The 17,760-nt window shown below is 33.2% G+C and overlaps 1 protein-coding gene across 3 annotated transcripts in view; it reads right to left on the reverse strand.

Annotated features, from left to right (window-relative positions):
* The window catches only part of LOC115884211 (histone-lysine N-methyltransferase PRDM16-like), a 208,202-nt gene that overhangs the window by 29,491 nt on the left and 160,951 nt on the right, over positions 1-17,760 (reverse strand). For all 3 annotated transcript variants that reach the window (XM_030902711.1, XM_030902713.1, XM_030902712.1), the window contains exons 3-4: positions 3,126-3,254; positions 2,931-3,060 (exon numbers count right to left, since the gene is read on the reverse strand). In XM_030902711.1, the coding sequence (XP_030758571.1) occupies positions 2,931-3,060; positions 3,126-3,254 (259 nt within the window). The remainder of the gene's footprint in view (positions 1-2,930; positions 3,061-3,125; positions 3,255-17,760) is intronic.

Consider the following 17,760-nt stretch of genomic DNA (forward strand, 5'->3'; position numbering starts at 1 on the left):
ATCAAAAAAGATTGCAAATATTGGTAGGCTGAATTTTAGAGAAGACACTATTATACAGTACCTCCGGCTAAAAACTTTTAAAATTCTTCGAATTTAGAATTTTGAAAGGGCTTTAAATAAGCAGTAAATTTAGTTTAAAAACGGTTATATCTCAATCAATCTTCCTGCAAAATTTTATTATTCTTATTACCAAATATTATATTTTTTGTACAACATAAATAGACACACAATATTATAGTTAAAAGCTCATTTTTGATATTAAACACCTATCAATTTGAAGATAATGAATATGTGTCTAGCGTGTTTCGTCCAGAACCCACCCTCATACAAGTATGACACAAAAATGACCGATTTGCCGATTATATTTTGATTTTGGTCGTGATTCCGGCGTGGGGTCGATGTTTGTGCAAGCGTACACCGGAAGAGGTCACCGTATCCGGCATGTGCGCCTTTCTGACTTCACTTGACACACTAATTGGACGCGATTGATTCGAAAACGGGGTTGCAGTTAGTTATTTCACGTTATTTTTTGTCTTGGACAGGATGTGAGTACTACCATGTCACGCGTTGTAAGATTAAATGATTTTTAAAATATATGCAATTATAACGACGACTGAATAAGTTACAGTGAGTTGAAATAACAGGCAGTGGCGATTGGTCTCAGTGATACACAAGTTTACAAATTCGGGTCAACTTTTGGACCCGAACAGATGAGAACGATTCTTAACGTTATTTGATGCCCTGAACTCAGATCTTTAATCCGTTTGTCAAGATTGGCTCTAGTTTTCGAGTTCGCGCATGGCAATAGCATAAATGTGTCCTCTGTACCACTTGTAAACCCACAGGACGTTTTACTGCCACATCTTCACATTAAACTTGGCTTTATTAAGAACTTTGTCAAAGCACTCAATCGCGAAGGACCGGCTTTCCCATACTAAACCAAGTTGTTTCCAAAACTGTCATACGCAAAAATCAAAGAAGGAATATTTGGCGGACCTGATATTCGAAAACTAATGGCTGTTTACAAAATGTTTAACGCTTGATGAGGCAACAGCATGGGCATCGTTTGAAAGTGTTGTTCACAACTTTCTCGGTAATCATAAATCACCGGATTACAAGCAAGTAGTCGACAATTTGTTGCAAAATTACCACAAGATTGGGGCTCTTTCTGCATTCACATTTTTATTTTTTTCCACAAAACTTGGGCGACACGAGCGACGAGCAAGGAGAGCGGCTACACCAAGATATAGCAAAAATCGAAAGGCGATACCAAGAATTTTGGGACGAAGGCATGATGAGCGATTACTGTTGGACCCTAATTCGTGAAACAGATCCCAAGCAGTATAAAAGACTGTTCAGTATAAAAGAAAATTCAACCTCTGTTCATTTCTGATTTATATTGTTTAATTCAATAAATGACCGTCAACGGTCAAAAATAGTAATATGATGAATTTATTGAATATTTCGAACTAGAACCAATCTTAAAAAATGGACTGTTGATTTGGATTCAGCTCCAAAAATTGTCTTAGAAATTGCTTTTAGTTACTCAGGTCCAAAACCGTGTATACTTGTGTAATAATTAGGTATAAGAATAAACATGAAGCTCCGGATTCTCAAGAATTATAGAAAATGTCTATACCTATGTAGAAGAATAGAAGAATAGCCTTTGGATAGAAGAATTATAGAGTTCTAGAGAATTTCTTAGATTAATAATTAATTCGTAATGCTTAGAATTGAAGGAGGAATTGAAATAGTTCCATTTAAAAAAAAACTTTGATGTGCTACGACTTTATCACCGACCCTATCTACTTAAATTTATTACTCGCTAATAAACAATTAAAAACCCTTTTTATGTTTAACTTTTTACGGTATCTCATATATTTTACCTAATAATCGACCGTTCCCATATACAGGGTGGTCCGAAGTGTATTCCGGAAACTTCGGCAGCATATTCTTCAAATAAAAATAAGTAAAAACCTTCCTATAAATGTATGTCCAAAAATACTTAGTTTCAGAGATACAGGGTGTAGAAATTTCATTTTTAATTCGTTTTTTTCTTAATAATTTTTCTCTTTAAAGTAACATTAATATTTGAATAAAAATTGGTATCTCTCAGTTTTTTGACACGAGAAATTTGATTTTAATTTCAATATGACTCTTGGTAAAAATCGCTACGGGTAATGGTTCTCGTGATATTTGGAATCGAAATTATCAATACCTGTCCTCACTGACATAAGTTAAACATGTTGACTAAATAGTTATTAGACTGAAATCCTAAATTTGACATGTTCTTGTGGCAAAAATTCAACAGAAACTGTTTTATTATCATTTTTTCGAAGAACAAATTAATTGAAAAAAATAGTATCCAAATTTATCATTTCAGTCAAATAACTATCTACTCGAAATGTTTATTTTTTGCCAATAATGACATGTATTGATTATTTCAATTCTAAATATTTTGAGAACGGTTACTTGTAGCGATTTCTACCAAGAGACATTTTTTACGTAAAAAATCACGGAAATGAATAGTTTTTCACCCAGTAGTTTTATACAGGTAAGCATGAAAAGTTATTACTCTTCAAAACAGTTAAAGCACATGTAGGTGGTGCCCTCTACAAATAGGAGTCATATTGACATCAAAATCAAATTTCTCATGTCAAAAAACTCCCAAACACCAATTTTTACCTAAATATTGACGTTACTTCAGAAACTATTTTGAAAAAATCGAAATAAAAATGATATTGTAACACCCTGTATCTCCGAAACTAACCATTTTAGAACATACACTTATACGAACTTTTTTAATTATTTTTATCTGCAGAATATGCTGTCGAAGTTTCCGGAATACAGTTCGGACCACCCTGTATATCAGCGACCCTGTATATTTAAAGCGTTGATATTTTAGTTAAAATTTATTTTACTGTACTTACTCGTTTCTCTGTCTGATCTCTCATCTCCTGTAGAAGAATCCGCAAACAAATCTTGCAAATTCAATGGTTCTCTTGGTCCTAACAACAGCTTGCTTCCGCTTGTAATATCCGATATCGTTTCATACCATAACTTTACAATAGTTAAAAGAAATGTTAATAAATAAACATTCAATGTTATATGTTTAAATATTTTACCTGTCCATTAATCAAAGTATGCCTCATATTTGCCAGGGTCTTATTGGAGACGCTGGTTACAAGTTTGAGCCAGTTTTGGTGTTCTAAGGAACCGTCCAGCCATCCTCTTACACCTGAGCCAGCTACAACCTGAAATAAACAATAGAAATGAGTTTATGTTTTATATAAATATTAAAAAAAGAATGTAAAATGAACATTACAGTTGAGGGTTGGAACCTTTGGTGTTACACAGCAAAATAAAAACACTAAATCACCACAATACACCAAAACACTTTTACTTTTACACTGTAATAATCATCTGCTGATGATGCTAACATGGTTAGCGAAACGCGCGTCCAGTGTAAAAGTAAAAGTGTTTTGGTGTATTGTGGTGATTTCGCGTTTTTATTTTGTTTTATTAAAATGAACACACTTAAAGATTATTTAATACTTATTGATGAATCTTATACAATGATGTCGACAAAAAATAAATATTTTATATTGTTATTTATATAAAAAATAATGTTTATTGATTAATGAAGTATATTTCTTTTTAGAAAGATGGATCAAATTAGAGAGAGGTAGATCCGGTGTTTTAAAAAAGTCGGGACTGGAGTTACATCAAGCCTCCTGGACCTACATCCAGCTAAAAAAGATTTATAATCCGTTAGGAAAAATCTTGCGGAAAATGTTGTAAATATTGTATATTGCCAAATCTTTATCAGCTGATCTTTTGATGACTGACAACACTCGACACAAATTTTAAGAGACCCTGTACATTGCTTTCCAGAATTAATGCTCGTGTTGTCTTTTAAGCCGACGAATAAACTTTACTGAAAAATTTGATTGCTTCGCTTAATGTATACAGGGTATCAAAAATTCCTGGTCTATTTTAAATATTTATTTTACATAAAAACTTTGTTATTTCAAATACACTATTTTTTTTAAAATAAATTGAAACAGATTCAAATGCTCTTTCAAGCTATATTAGGGTTCGCTATACCTAGCTGAGATTTTGAATAAAGTGCAATTTTTCAATAAAATGGCAACCAAGAGGGCTGGTGTCGTAATGACAAGTTTCTAGTGGCAGTTAGTAGCTATTTTCAAAAACGAAATAAGTTTATGGACTTTATTTAAATTTATAGCAGTTTACTTTTTATTTAATTTACCCCTACAATAGTTTAATAAATAATATTTAGTAAATATGTATTTATTATTCTATCAAGAAAAAAGAAGAAGTAGTTCTTTGATTTAGTTTACGATGAGTTGTAGAAATATATGGGTTTTCTATAAAAGAGCCAATCACGGCAAATTCATTTTCTTTACTTCCAACGACAGGTTTCTGCCTAATATATTATTTATAAACCACACTACCAGCTCTGCGAAATAGGACAAGTAGTTTTTCAAAGGAATGCTTATCAGGATATCTTTGAGCATAAGCCCTTGAGGCCAAGAAGCAATTTTTTTCACAAAATAAAATCACTAGTAATATTTCCATTCGTTCCGCCAGCAGAAACAGCTTTATTTTTCTTGATAATATATTGAATACTTATTTATTAAACTATTATGGGTAAATTTAAGTAAACTGTTATGAATCTAAATAATAATGACCAAAAACTAATGTTTTATAAATAGTTACTAACTGTCACTAGGAAATTGCCATGGGGACACCAGCCATCTTGATTGCCATTTTATTGAAAAATCGCTTTTTATACAAAATCCGAGCTAGATGGGTATAAGGCAGCCTTTAATATAATTTGAAAGATCATTTAAATATGCTTCGATTTATTTAAAAAAATACAGGGTGTTTCATTTGAAATAACGAAGTTTTAATGTAAAATAAATCAATTTTTGGTACTCCTGTATAAAGTTACGGAAACAATAAAATTTTTCAATAAAGTTTATTTCTCTACATTCTGAAAAGTAATGTACAGGGTGTTGATAGTCTATTCTATTGTAGCATACGCATTTAAATATCTTTAAATGTCTCAAAAACCAAAGCTTGTACATATATTTAACCCCTATAATAAATGCCTTATTTTCTGTCCAAGGATCCAAATATGAAATAAAATACTGGGTGTTCCATAAGAAAAAATAAAACTTTGGTATGGATCTTAGTTCTAAAACACCCGGTATATTTCAAAATAATTTTAAATTATGCACATTGCCTCCCCACATATACCCATAAAATATTTTGTTTCTACATCTTTCCGTTTTCGTATATTCAACTGAGGCGAATGAAATGCGCCTCCCTGTTGTATAAGTACACAAGCTTGAAATTTCAACACTAAAAAACAAGAAATTTAATTTTTAAAGAGAATTCTGGATTTACTCGGCAAAAATCTTCTAAACCTTCAAAAAAATTATGTTTTAGTGTCCTTTTGTAGTAATAAACTGATTTTCGTTTGAAAGTAGCTCCGAACCACCCCCAAAGTGGTAAAAACCAAGTTTAAAATCGGTCGTTTGTGTGACACGCGACCCTCCAATCATTATCAGCAATTTCCTTTTCTTTTCGCCATCGTCGTCAAATGGAAAAAAATGGATCTTTCGGGGCACGAGCGCGCTACCGGGGGGGTGACCGCCAAGCGTAACGGCTGAAAATTCAGGATGCGGTCTCCTAAATTCAATTTTTATGTTTGGCGTTATCCTTGGATAGTTTTTTAAAAAGCACGCCCCTCTCGCTTCGATTCTCAATATAATGAGCGAATAAACTCAGACAGGGAGGGGTGAGCAAAAAATAAAACTGTTTCTCTGATAGTTTTTTGTAACGAGACTCTGAGGGAATGAACATTAAAATTTATAGATAATTCGATGTGTAACACTAAACAACACTAGTAAATTTTTACTCTGCATAGTCTCTGTATAATGCTATAAAAATCGAAGAAGAACTATTGGAATATGTAGCGGAATTCATTTACCTTGACAATCTGATTTCGGAAAAGGCCAATATCGGCTCAGAAATTCAGCACAGCACAGAATTAGCAGCGCTTCAAGAGAATACTGGAAATTCAAAGACAAGGTATTCTACAAACATGACTCAGGTACAAAAACGAAACTTACAATGTACCAAGCAATAATACGTACCGCTGGCACATAAAATCATTAAACAAGTTGCAACACAGACACCTTAGACAACTGTCAAATGGTTCCACCATGTCTCATACGTATCGATCATTGAGATATCTAACTGCGGAGATAGTAGCCGCTTAAGATGGGCTGGTCACGTATGCAGGATGCAAGTAAACCACCTACCAAAATCTCTTCTTAACGGTGACCTTGTAGAGGGTAAGAGGAAACCGGGTTGGTACCTCAAAAGGTACAAGTATATTTTCCATGAAAACTTAAAGGGAATAAACATGAGAAAAATTGTAAACTCAGTGAACAACGGCAACCAAAAAGTAAAGAGGCAACAAAGTAATGAATTTTTGAATGTCCGGAGTATGCGGAAGAGAGATAACATCAAGCATCGGGCTTTTAGTGTGTAATTTTGTTCTACATGAGCAGCCAAAACGCGACTGTTACTATCAATTGCTGCTAGCAATGGTTATGTTAATTCACTGACGACAATTTTCTTGGCATCTATTTATCATCTGGAGAATATACAAGTTTTTCCTTTAATATTTGTAGAATCGATATTTTTTAACATCGAAAAGGAATACTTATATAATCAAAGTTTATTGATATCCCAGAGAATTAAAAATTAGAGTAATAATTAAAGTAACTCTTTATTATTGATTAAATTTCAGAAACGTCTTGTTGAATGATTTTAACATACTGTCAAACAGGAAGTAACAAACGAAGATGGAACGATATGATAAGCAAAAAAGTGTAATAAATTTTGATAGTTAAAACTTGAGTTTAGTTTAGTTTTAATCAGCTGCTGATGAGGCTAACATAGTTATCAAAACGCGTGTCCAGAGCAAAAGTAAAATATTTTGATGTATTGTGGTGAATTATTGTTTTATTTGCTGTTATAATACCAAAGCTTGGAACCCTCAACTGTAATAGTTTGGTTTGGTTATTATACATTTATGTATTTTTAAAATTAAGGATTTGAGGTCATGTATTAACTTTATTTCAAATACATCTCGAATTCGTCATTTTTTGATGATATACAGGGTGTTCCAAAACAAATGCGAAAAACTTCAGGGGGTGGTTCCTCGCTAAAAATAAAGGGTAGTTTGCTTTATAAACGTTGGGTCAAAAGTCAACCATTAGGGAGATATCGCGGTACAGAGATGGCGGAAAAATAATGTTTTTATTTTTTATCTTGAAAACTAAAAGAGATAGACTAATGACATTTTATGGACGCATTACTGTTATGAAAACATACATTCCGGTAATTTTTTCATTTTTTTAAAATGAGTGGAAGGGGTTGAAATAAACTACCCCTATCATTCTTATTAACGAAATTTAAAGAAAAATCTTATCAAACACATGCAAAAAAATTAATTTCGATAGTTTAGTTTGTTTAGAAACTTTTTAATCTCTTCTGTTTTTTTGATAAAACTCACCGATTTGAAATTAAAAAATAAAATGTAAAGCATTGCCTGTCAGGACAAAAAATCATTTTCACATAAAGAAAAAAGGCTTCGGTATAATTAATTGATCGTAAGATAATAACATATTGCAGTAGAGTAATGTCAGATAAAATAATATTAGAAACATCCTGATCCTGATCCAAACCAAACCAGAAAGTGTGTTTTCATAACAGTAATGCTTCCATAAAATTTCATTAGTCTATCGCTTTTCGTTTTCAAGATAAAAAATAAAAACATTATTTTTCCGCCATCTTTGTACCGCGATATCTTCCTAATGGTTGACTTTTGACCCAACGTTTATAAAGCAAACTACCCTTTATTTTGAACAAGGAATCACCCCCTGAAGTTTTTCGTATTTGTTTTGAAACACCCTGTATATAGATATTCCTTTTTATAAGTTATTCGGGATTTAAATGGAAGTAGTTTGGATATGGCGTTTGTCACCTCAGCCTGAATATCTGTTGGTAATTTACTTATTTCGTTTTGAGCCATTTCTGGCTCCAATTCAATCAGCAATCGACACGAAAGAGAATTAAAAAATATTGACTCAAAACTGACAACTATAGAGACAGCTTTATTTATTTGTCAAATTGCATAGAAACCAACGCCAACCCAGCACAATATTTTTTCCACTCGTAATAAATTCCTTGAAATAATAATTTCTGAATTTCTCGCGATTGCATCGCTCGTTCAAAATACCATTTTATCGTCTTTAACCAACTGCAGTTGAACTACATCTGTTTGAAATGACTTCATCTACTTCTCCCCAGAAATATTACGTAACAACATAATTACCTAATGAACTAAAACCAATTAATACTATCAGATTTCCTATCAAAATTTCCAATCGAACACAAAATCTTCGACCTTTTACTGCAAGCGTTCAAAATCGTTTTTCGCATTAATTGATTAATAATAATTTTAATAGTTGCATCCTGTCGGCCGATTACCAACTTCGACTTTATGCAACGCCTTCCATATGTAATTAGAGACACTAATTATTTTGAATCGACGCGGTTTTCTATGGCGATCGGCAAAAATCTTTTTTCGATCGGGTAAATTAATATGTATATGCAAATTGTGCGTGTGTGTGTGAAACTAAGTGGCCACCAAGGCCCACAGCATTCTACGTGGGACACGGACTGGTTTTTAGTGGTTTTCTGATCTAGGAGGGTTAGATTTATACTAGAATTATGAAAGAATATCATATACAGGGTGGCGCCTCTCATACGCCGCGGAGGCTCCAAGGAGAACGACAGTTTGGTTGAAATAAAATTTTGTGAGCATACCGGGTGCGTCTCAAAAGTGGCTCACCCCTATAACTTTCTTATTTTTTTAGTTAAAAAAACGAAATTTGGTATGTTAGTATATGACATAAATTAGGATTGATTAACGTATTCAATTGTTTTCGGTCACTTCCGGTTTCACCGGAAATTACTACAACTTTTGATTTTTAAATGGCACCCCCGGTATTTTTTTACTTTATTCGATAGAAAATGTTACTCTGAATAGAATGACACATCATATGTCAACTTTTGACATTTTCGCATATGGTTTATTTGAAATTATAACTTGCGGTTCGTAACAAAAATTTGACTTGAAATACCAAGTGTGTGGTATCAAATTATTCGTAAAAAAATGCTTTTTCCAAATATGCTAATGAGCTACCCTCGTTCCATTTGAAAAAATTGAGTTATGATTAAAAATACGATTTGAGAATTTTCAAACTGGCCAGGACAAGCCACTAAAAACATTAGACAATCAAATCTATTTTTCCAATGCTCTTTGATGAAGAATTAGTGTTTTTAACATAGCCATGGCACTCTAGATTGAATTTTAAAATACAATTTTTTATTAAGCAAGAATGTCAAAAGTTGACATATGATCATTCTATTCAGAATGTTATTTTCTATCGAATAAAGTAAAAAAATACCGAGGGTGCCATTTAAAAATCAAAAGTTGTAGTCATTTCCGGTGAAACAGGAAGTGACCAAAAACATTTGTATACACCAATCAATCCTAATTCACGTCATATACTAACATACCAAATCTCGTTTTTTTATCTGAAAAAATAAAAAAGTTATAGGGTTGAGCCACTTTTGAGACGCACCCGATATATAGGTAAATTAAGAGCACTTTTTTAAAAATATAGAGAGTTCTAAAGGGAATCCCCAAAAAAAGTTACATATCAAAGGTTGTGTTTTTTGTAATGGAACACCCTATGTATTAATTGATTTCCGGATGCTAGGAGAAAAATAAAAGTGAGTTTTATAAGAGAAGTATATGACTAAAATGTAAGGTTGTTGTCATATTTAACATTTTCTAGAAATAAAGAACAATTTTTAAATTACAATAAAAGCTACCTAAATTGGAATATACCCGGTATAGCCTAATTATTTTTAGTTAAATTAACTATTGTACTTTAAATCAAATCAAAAGATGATCCAAAAAGTTATACAGGGTGAAATAAAATTAATATTGAACATTGGTCACAGTTAAAAGCACGTTACAAATTTATTTTAAATGGAACATACAGTATATTATTCCGATATTCAGTGGAGAATTCATGTCTCTTCAAAATACTATTAAGGTTGCCTACCCCTCAAACAAAGATTTTTCTAGATATTTTCATTTACATGTTTTGATCTGAGTAGATCTTTATTGTTTGATAAAATCTAGGTGCCTGTGATATGTCTGACGTTACTTTAACATAGCTGTCTAATTAGTCCAGCTTTAACAACTAATTGTCATTTTGCGTGAGTTAAACCAAAAAAAAATCTCAGAAATTTTCTGAAAATGCAAACTTATCCTACATCAGAGAGAATTGGTATGATTCTATTAGTTGCAGCACACTGCATTCACCAATTAATAGAATACTTAAATTCTCCTGATTTTATCTAGTCTGGGTTTTTTTTATGGGGATATGTTAAAGACAGCGTTTACAAAACCCGACCAACTATTGTCGACAACATGAGATAAATTATTGTAGCTGCTTTTCGAGGTAGATATATGCTAATGAGCCACTCTCGTTCCATTTGAAAAAAATGAGATATGATTAAAAATACAATTTGGGAATCTCTTAACCCGCCAGGACAAGACACGAAAAACATTAGACGATCAAATCTATCTTTCCAAGACTCCTTGATTAAAAATTAGTGTTTTTAACACAGCCACGGCACTCTAGATTGAAATTTAAAATACGATTTTTTTTAAAGCGAAAATGTCAAAAGTTGACAGCTGATACGTTATTCTATTCAGAGTGTCATTTTCTATCGAAGAAAGTAAAAATTTTCTTTCGAAAAAAGTTGTAGTCATTTCCGGTGAAACAGGAAGTGACCAAAAACAAATGAATATACGTCAATCAGTCCTAATTTATGTCATATATTAACATACCAAATCTCGTTTTTTTATCTGAAAAAATAAAAAAATTAGGTATGAGCCACTTTTGAGACGCCCCCGTATATGTCCGATTCTGATTTGTTTGGTAGCTGCCGGGGTTGATGTCTCCATTTTTTTTTCTCTGATATTAGGTACCATGGTTACGACACAAAAAAGGAAAAATTCGGTGGCTCTGAAATTTTTTTAAAAATAAATCAAATTTTTAAAAAAATTTAAACTTGAATAACTCGGTTATTTTGAACTTACTTGAAAATCGGTAGAGCAGATATGTTTCTTTTATCGCGATCTACCAGACCTGACTATATTTGTACTTATTTAAGACTCACTCTGCATAGGGGGTAACAAATGACAGCAACTGTCAAATCGAGTGGTCTCAGTCATTCCATATAAAAAAATTGGCAAAAAATATCTCACTAAACTTCACTTAGCAGTTGTTAAGTATGTTTAATTATTTATGATAGTGATAAATATCAGTCATTTCAATTGAAAAGTATTTTTTTGTGAATTTTTGTATGTAGGCTTTCGAAATATCTCCGTTGTTGTATAGACTTCATAAAAATAACATGCACTAAATAAATGATTTGTTGAGAATATCACCAGAGCAGAGATAGGTGAAAAAGTTCATTGTAGAACGTTCACCAAAATTCACAGCAGACCTGTTAAGCAATGTCAGAATACCTGTCAAAGTTGTAGTGAGTCTTTCTAACAGGATATTTAAAGCTTAATAGGCATCTAAATCTGGAGGGATTGATGGACAAAGCTGAAGAAGCAGCAGAACACATTTTATGTCAGTGCGACAGCCTGGCAAATGTGCAATTCCTTGTGATAGGCAATGATGGACCATTGGAGAGCTATAAGGATAAGGTAACAAAAGCTCAAAGATCTATGGAAAGACAAATGCTACAAAAGTAAGGGATGTTAGAAGTGAAGTACCAAAATTGAAATGGAAGTTTGCCGGTCACAATGTCAGACAGAAGGATGATCGATGGAACAAATGCATCGTAAACTGGAGGCCCTGGGAGAATGAAGAAGTAGAGGAAGACCTCAGATGAGATGGGCACACGATCTGCGGAAACATGCAGGCACAAGATGGATGAGCACGGCGACAGAGAGGGAAGAGTGGAAGAGATTGGGGGAGGCCTATGTCCAACGATGGACCGAAGACGCTGAATAAATAGATAAATGGAGGGTTCAGTCTCCAGTTTGCTAGACTTTTTGAAACGGATAGGATTGGAGAATGTAACCTAGATATCAGAAGAGGACCACAATAGATCTGAAACCAAACCAAATCAAAAATCTAATCTAATCTAAAAATTTTGTAAAAAATGCACCATATTTTATATTAATCTAGATTTTTTCCAATACACTATATTAAACCAATACTTTCTGCAAAATAAAAACATTAACTTGCAGCTTAATTGCTTCATTAATATTAACCAGACACTTAGTTGCATTTTTATTACGTTTTAAAATATACTCCAGTTAACTATACCGAGCGGTACCATATTTTTTCATTGACGGCATTTTTTTTCTCCGAGCAAATTGATTTTTTCTCGCCATAAAAGTACGACTAACGTTAGCTCGGTTATATAATATTCATATATTTCTAATCCAATTAAATTACAAGCCGACACTATTAATTATTTTTCAAACTTGCACTTTATTGTCTATCAGCCAATTAATGGACTGTTCTCTTCGATATATAAGTTCTAATTAATACAACATTAACATAGTCTATGCAGGAGAAGTAATTGAAAAAAATATTTAATCCTGATAAAAACATTATGGTTTTTAATAGTCTATCGGTTGTGACTTTTTATTTTTGAGAAACAACTCTATGTTAAATTATATGAAAGAAACGATTTGCATAAGGCCTTGCTAAGGTAAAGTGATACAAGGGGTGCGTTAGGTAAAAATATCGCTTAAAAATGACATATATTATAATCGAAAGTATAATCAATGTCGTATACGCGAGTTATTATCACTGATACATACTAATCTCGTTAATTCCTGCTAAGCAATGTCATTGAAGAGGTTTTTTAAATAATGTTAGAATTTATAAAATACTGAAAGGGGTGTTATCTGTATTTTTAAGCAATATACTTAGGCGCAGCAACTAGAAAAACACTATATTTATAAAAATACAAATTATATTATGGTAAACTTCATTACCGGTATTTAAATTACTTAATTAGGATATATCTATTTTAAAAAGATTTATGATTTTTTTAATGATAACTTATTTTTAGTGGTACATTTCATGGTATACTTTTAATAATATCTCATCTAGATTGTAGAATCAAAACTAAAAAATATTTTGAGACCTATTACTGTGTTCTCTTCTGATCTCTAGGTAACAAACTCAAATCCTAATCTTTCTTGAGTTATAACTCATCATACAGTGTCAAGGCTTTGACAAAAGCCAGTATCTAGGAGACAGTATCTGTTTTACAGATGTTAGTTCTCCATCTCCGATATCAGTCGTACTGTCGTACTACAATTTATGGCACGAATGGTTGTCGTCGCAAATGATGAGATGTTCTAGTGTTTCCCCATTTTCCCTAAAGAATCTGCATTAATCGTTGTTTCTTAGCTTCAGTCTACTAAGGTGTTCATTGAGGAGATATAGTGTCCTGTTAAAAATCCCGTCACATTCTGAAGATTGTTCTTACTTAAATCAAGAAACATCTTTGATTTTTCTCGATCCTAAGTTCTGAGAAATTTCTTTTAGTGTCTTAGATCGTAGAAGGATTCCCATTCCAGGTTATGGATGGAATCTTCCAAGTCCAACTTCCCAAATACACTCACCGACAAAAAAAAACGGTCACTAAAAACTAGTCCCAATTTCAGAGTTGGATTTCTCGCAAACTACTCATTAGATTTTGATGATTTTTTTTTAAATTGTAAATTAATTCCTTCTAAACAATAATTTATTTTGAGCATATACAGGGCACAACAACAAGACGAAGTTTTTTGCCCGGACTTTGTAACCACCCTGTAAGGTGCAGCAGCTATAGTAGCTATTGCTAAATCAAATCACATTGTAGCCTCATCTTTTGTGAGCATTTTGTTTTTTTAATCACGATATTATCTCTGTTTGTATTGGAGATACGCAGCTTTAAAACGAACGTCTCGGAAAAAAATCGCGATTCATTTGTGAAACGGACTTTAGTCCATTGCTCAATATCCCAATTCACATGTAAATGCGCAAACTGAAGACGTACTCGACGATATTTTGGAAGTAGCGGTCCTGAGGCAGGCGTCCTTGCAGACAAGCTGTTTTATTTTAGTTTTCGTCGGATTGTTCTCTCACTGACTTGAGTTCTCCGCACGGCTTGTAGCAGATGTTGATTCTGAAACGCTAAAATTCTACGATTTCGTAAAGTATTCAGGACAATAAAGCGGTCGTCAATTGCATTTGTCTTCCGTTTTCTTCCGGAACCCACTCGCCTGGTGAAATTTCCCGTTTTCCTATACCGATTCCAGGCATCCTGGACTGTTGTTCGAGGTATACCCAGGGTATTGGACACATAACGTTGACTTCGGCCATCCTCAATTAAAGCCACAATACGAGCAACATCCGTCACAGAAAATTGCATTTTTTTTGACAACCGTTGCCTTGATTATTTACACATAAAATTTTCTGCCCGCGAAGTATTTTTCCGAGACGTTCGTTTTAAAGCAGCATATCTTCAATACAAACAGAGATAAGGTCGTGATTAAAAAACAAAATGCTCTACAATGTGATTTGATTTAGCAGCAATAGCTAGGGAAATTTACCTAAAACGTGATACTTAAGGTTTGAACCTGGTTTCTGAAAAAAGTTTAAGTACAAAATCAGGGACAAGCCTCGTCGTGAACATACCAAACATAACTTTATTCAAAAAATAAACATAACATATAAAACTATTAAACATAAAGAAAAAAAAGAATTTTCTTGCGAGAGTCAAATTTCCCATTTTAGGAACATATATATCTAAAACGGGATCAGTAGTGTTTCTAAAATGGGATTATATTTCCAAGCATAGATCACATATGAAAAAACTGGTTTCATTGTCTCACACACCGCAAGCTTCGTGGACCCATCTTTGGCAGGAACTGCATCGAATCCACTGGTCACCAGGTTTGCTGCTTAAAAAATCTACTTCACAATTAAAAGCACACAGGATTTTCTTCATCATTACTGTTTTCTGTGGTCATTCCCACCTTTTTGGTATTTTGTCTTTCATTTTTGTTTCTCTGTTAACATCTTTTTGGTCTCTATATAGTCTTGTTTGTTGCTTCATCAGTCTTCTTTTCGGCCGAACTATTTTTCTGTGGTTTCGAGATTTTCTTTATTGATTTTCCCCTCGATAGTCCCTTTCCTTTCAAAGATGGCAATTTGCTGCTTGGAACTTTACGTCTTTTTGCCTGTATACTGGCATTCAATTCATCTTTATAAGGTGTACTCGTTAAAATGGTGGCTTTACCTCTATTTGTAGTTTTCGCTGCCCTTCTTAATGTTGCTTTTGGGTATGGTTGAATCATTTCTGGTGTAACACTATCATGCAGTATTTTGATTAGAGGTTTATCATCATCACTGGAGAAGCTATCATCTGACGCATGAGGACGAGTTGATTTTGAATGTGGCAATGTGGGAGTCGAATATGAAGTCGATGGAGGTGGTGTTTGGTGCCTGATTGGAAATGGTTCTTCTCTGTCTGGTGAGACCTCTTCTGTTGGATGCGATTCATTTTCTAGCTGATCAGTGGGATCAGCAGCTATAAACATATCGTCAGTGAAAACATGGCTATTAACTGGAAATAAGCCTGTTTCTAAAATGGGATACATCCCATTTACCCCTGTGCCATTTTATCAACACATCAATGTACGAACAAACAATACCACACGTTATCCATATAAGAATATAACCTTAACATATCATACGTTAAGTGGTGGTTTATATCCTATTACTTGGTAAAAAATATATCGCTGCCATCTCATTGACCATAAAGACAAAAAACTTATGTTTGTAGATCCAAATTTTTACAAGAAATGTGTTAAAAACTTAAAAACTGACCTAGCGTCGTTACACCAGCTACGATTTTAGTCAAACTGCTAAAGGTTACTCACACATTAACAGAAACTATTAGGTGAATTGCACAATAGATGGCGCTGCATGTACTACAAAATAATTAGGGTGTCCCGTTTTACCACAGTGTCCCATTTTAGGTAAACTTCCCCTACTACAGCTGCTGCACCCTACAGGGTGTTACAAAGTTCGGGTAAAAAACTTCGTTTTATTGTTGTGCCCTGTATATGCTCAAAATAAATTTGGAATAAAAATTTCTGACGTAGCATCCGTTAAGAAGGAATTAATTTACAATTTAAAAAATATCCTAAAAATCTAATGAGTGGTTCCCGAGAAATCCAACTTTGAAATTGAGACTAGTTTTTAGTTGCCGGTTTTTTTTGCCGGTGAGTTTAGTATACACAAATGTTAACATATATTTAGTGCTTTGAAGATAGACATAGCAAGAATATATGGCCGATATTTTTTTAAATAAAAAAATTGCTATCTAATACACTGCACATTTATTTCTTTATTGCATTTTATACGCCTGTAAAATTCAGGGTAATATAAAATACACACTGCATTCTATATTGACTATACAAGCAACACTCTACACAATAGAAAATAAATAATTAACTAAAATGTCAAAGGCAAAAATACGAATCAGTTATAGATCATAGGTCATTCCTAATCAAACATAAACCCACTTTTTTTCTTTTAATGAACATATTAATTTCACTTTATACCGTTTGATACCGATTTTTTTCCGGACAATGTCAACTTCTGAGTGAAAAAAGTCGTCCAGACTTACTAACAGACCATTACCTAGCATAATAAGCATGCATAATCCGTATTTATCCAATAATTATAGCTGATAACGGCCAGTAGACTTTTGCAAAAATTATCGTAGGTGTAATTAAATGTGAATTGCTTAGAGATGCAAATAGGCAGGCGTTGGACGTTATGTAAACTCGAACAAAGACGTGTAAAGTTGATTGCAGATTTAATCATATGTACACTAAGAAAAATAATTATATGGAGCGATCTCTATACTTAAAATAATATAGAATGAAAACAAGAGGGGTGAGTAAATAAGAGAGTCCAGAAAACTCTTAAGATCAGAGCAGATCATCATCATAACAGAAGAGCCAGATGTACTACTGAAGATAACTATGAAGATGATACAGACGCCAGGTCTGAAGAGGGCGAGAAAGGGACTGTATCAGAAGAAAGCATGAACAATAATAATATAAACAGCGGAAGAAAACGACAGATAAAATCAGATAAAGACGAATGGATAAGAAACAAAAATAAAAGGCTAAGAATGCAAGGCAAGGCTTATTTGGGATTTAAAAAAAAAGATCAAGCAAAATCAACCAAAAAAAGCAAGATCGTTGGCAAAGGAGACTTGTAATTCAAGCAAATGCCAAAAATGAGGTATTGTAAGGATTTTACAAATAATTGCCGACAGGAAATATTCGAAAAATTCTGGAGTCTTAACTGGGATCAGCGCAAGACCTTTGTAGCGTCACATATATTAAAAACCCCAACTTTTAAAAGGACTGAAGAGTAGTCAAGAAGATTAGGCACTTACTCATACTATCTACATGATGGAAAGGAGAAACTACAAGCATGTCGGGCTATGTTTGTTAACACGTTGGAT

Source organism: Sitophilus oryzae, unplaced genomic scaffold (assembly GCF_002938485.1).
Source record: "Sitophilus oryzae breed Bouriz unplaced genomic scaffold, Soryzae_2.0 scaffold_213_pilon_pilon, whole genome shotgun sequence".
In the NCBI taxonomy this organism is placed as follows: Eukaryota; Metazoa; Arthropoda; class Insecta; order Coleoptera; family Curculionidae; genus Sitophilus; species Sitophilus oryzae.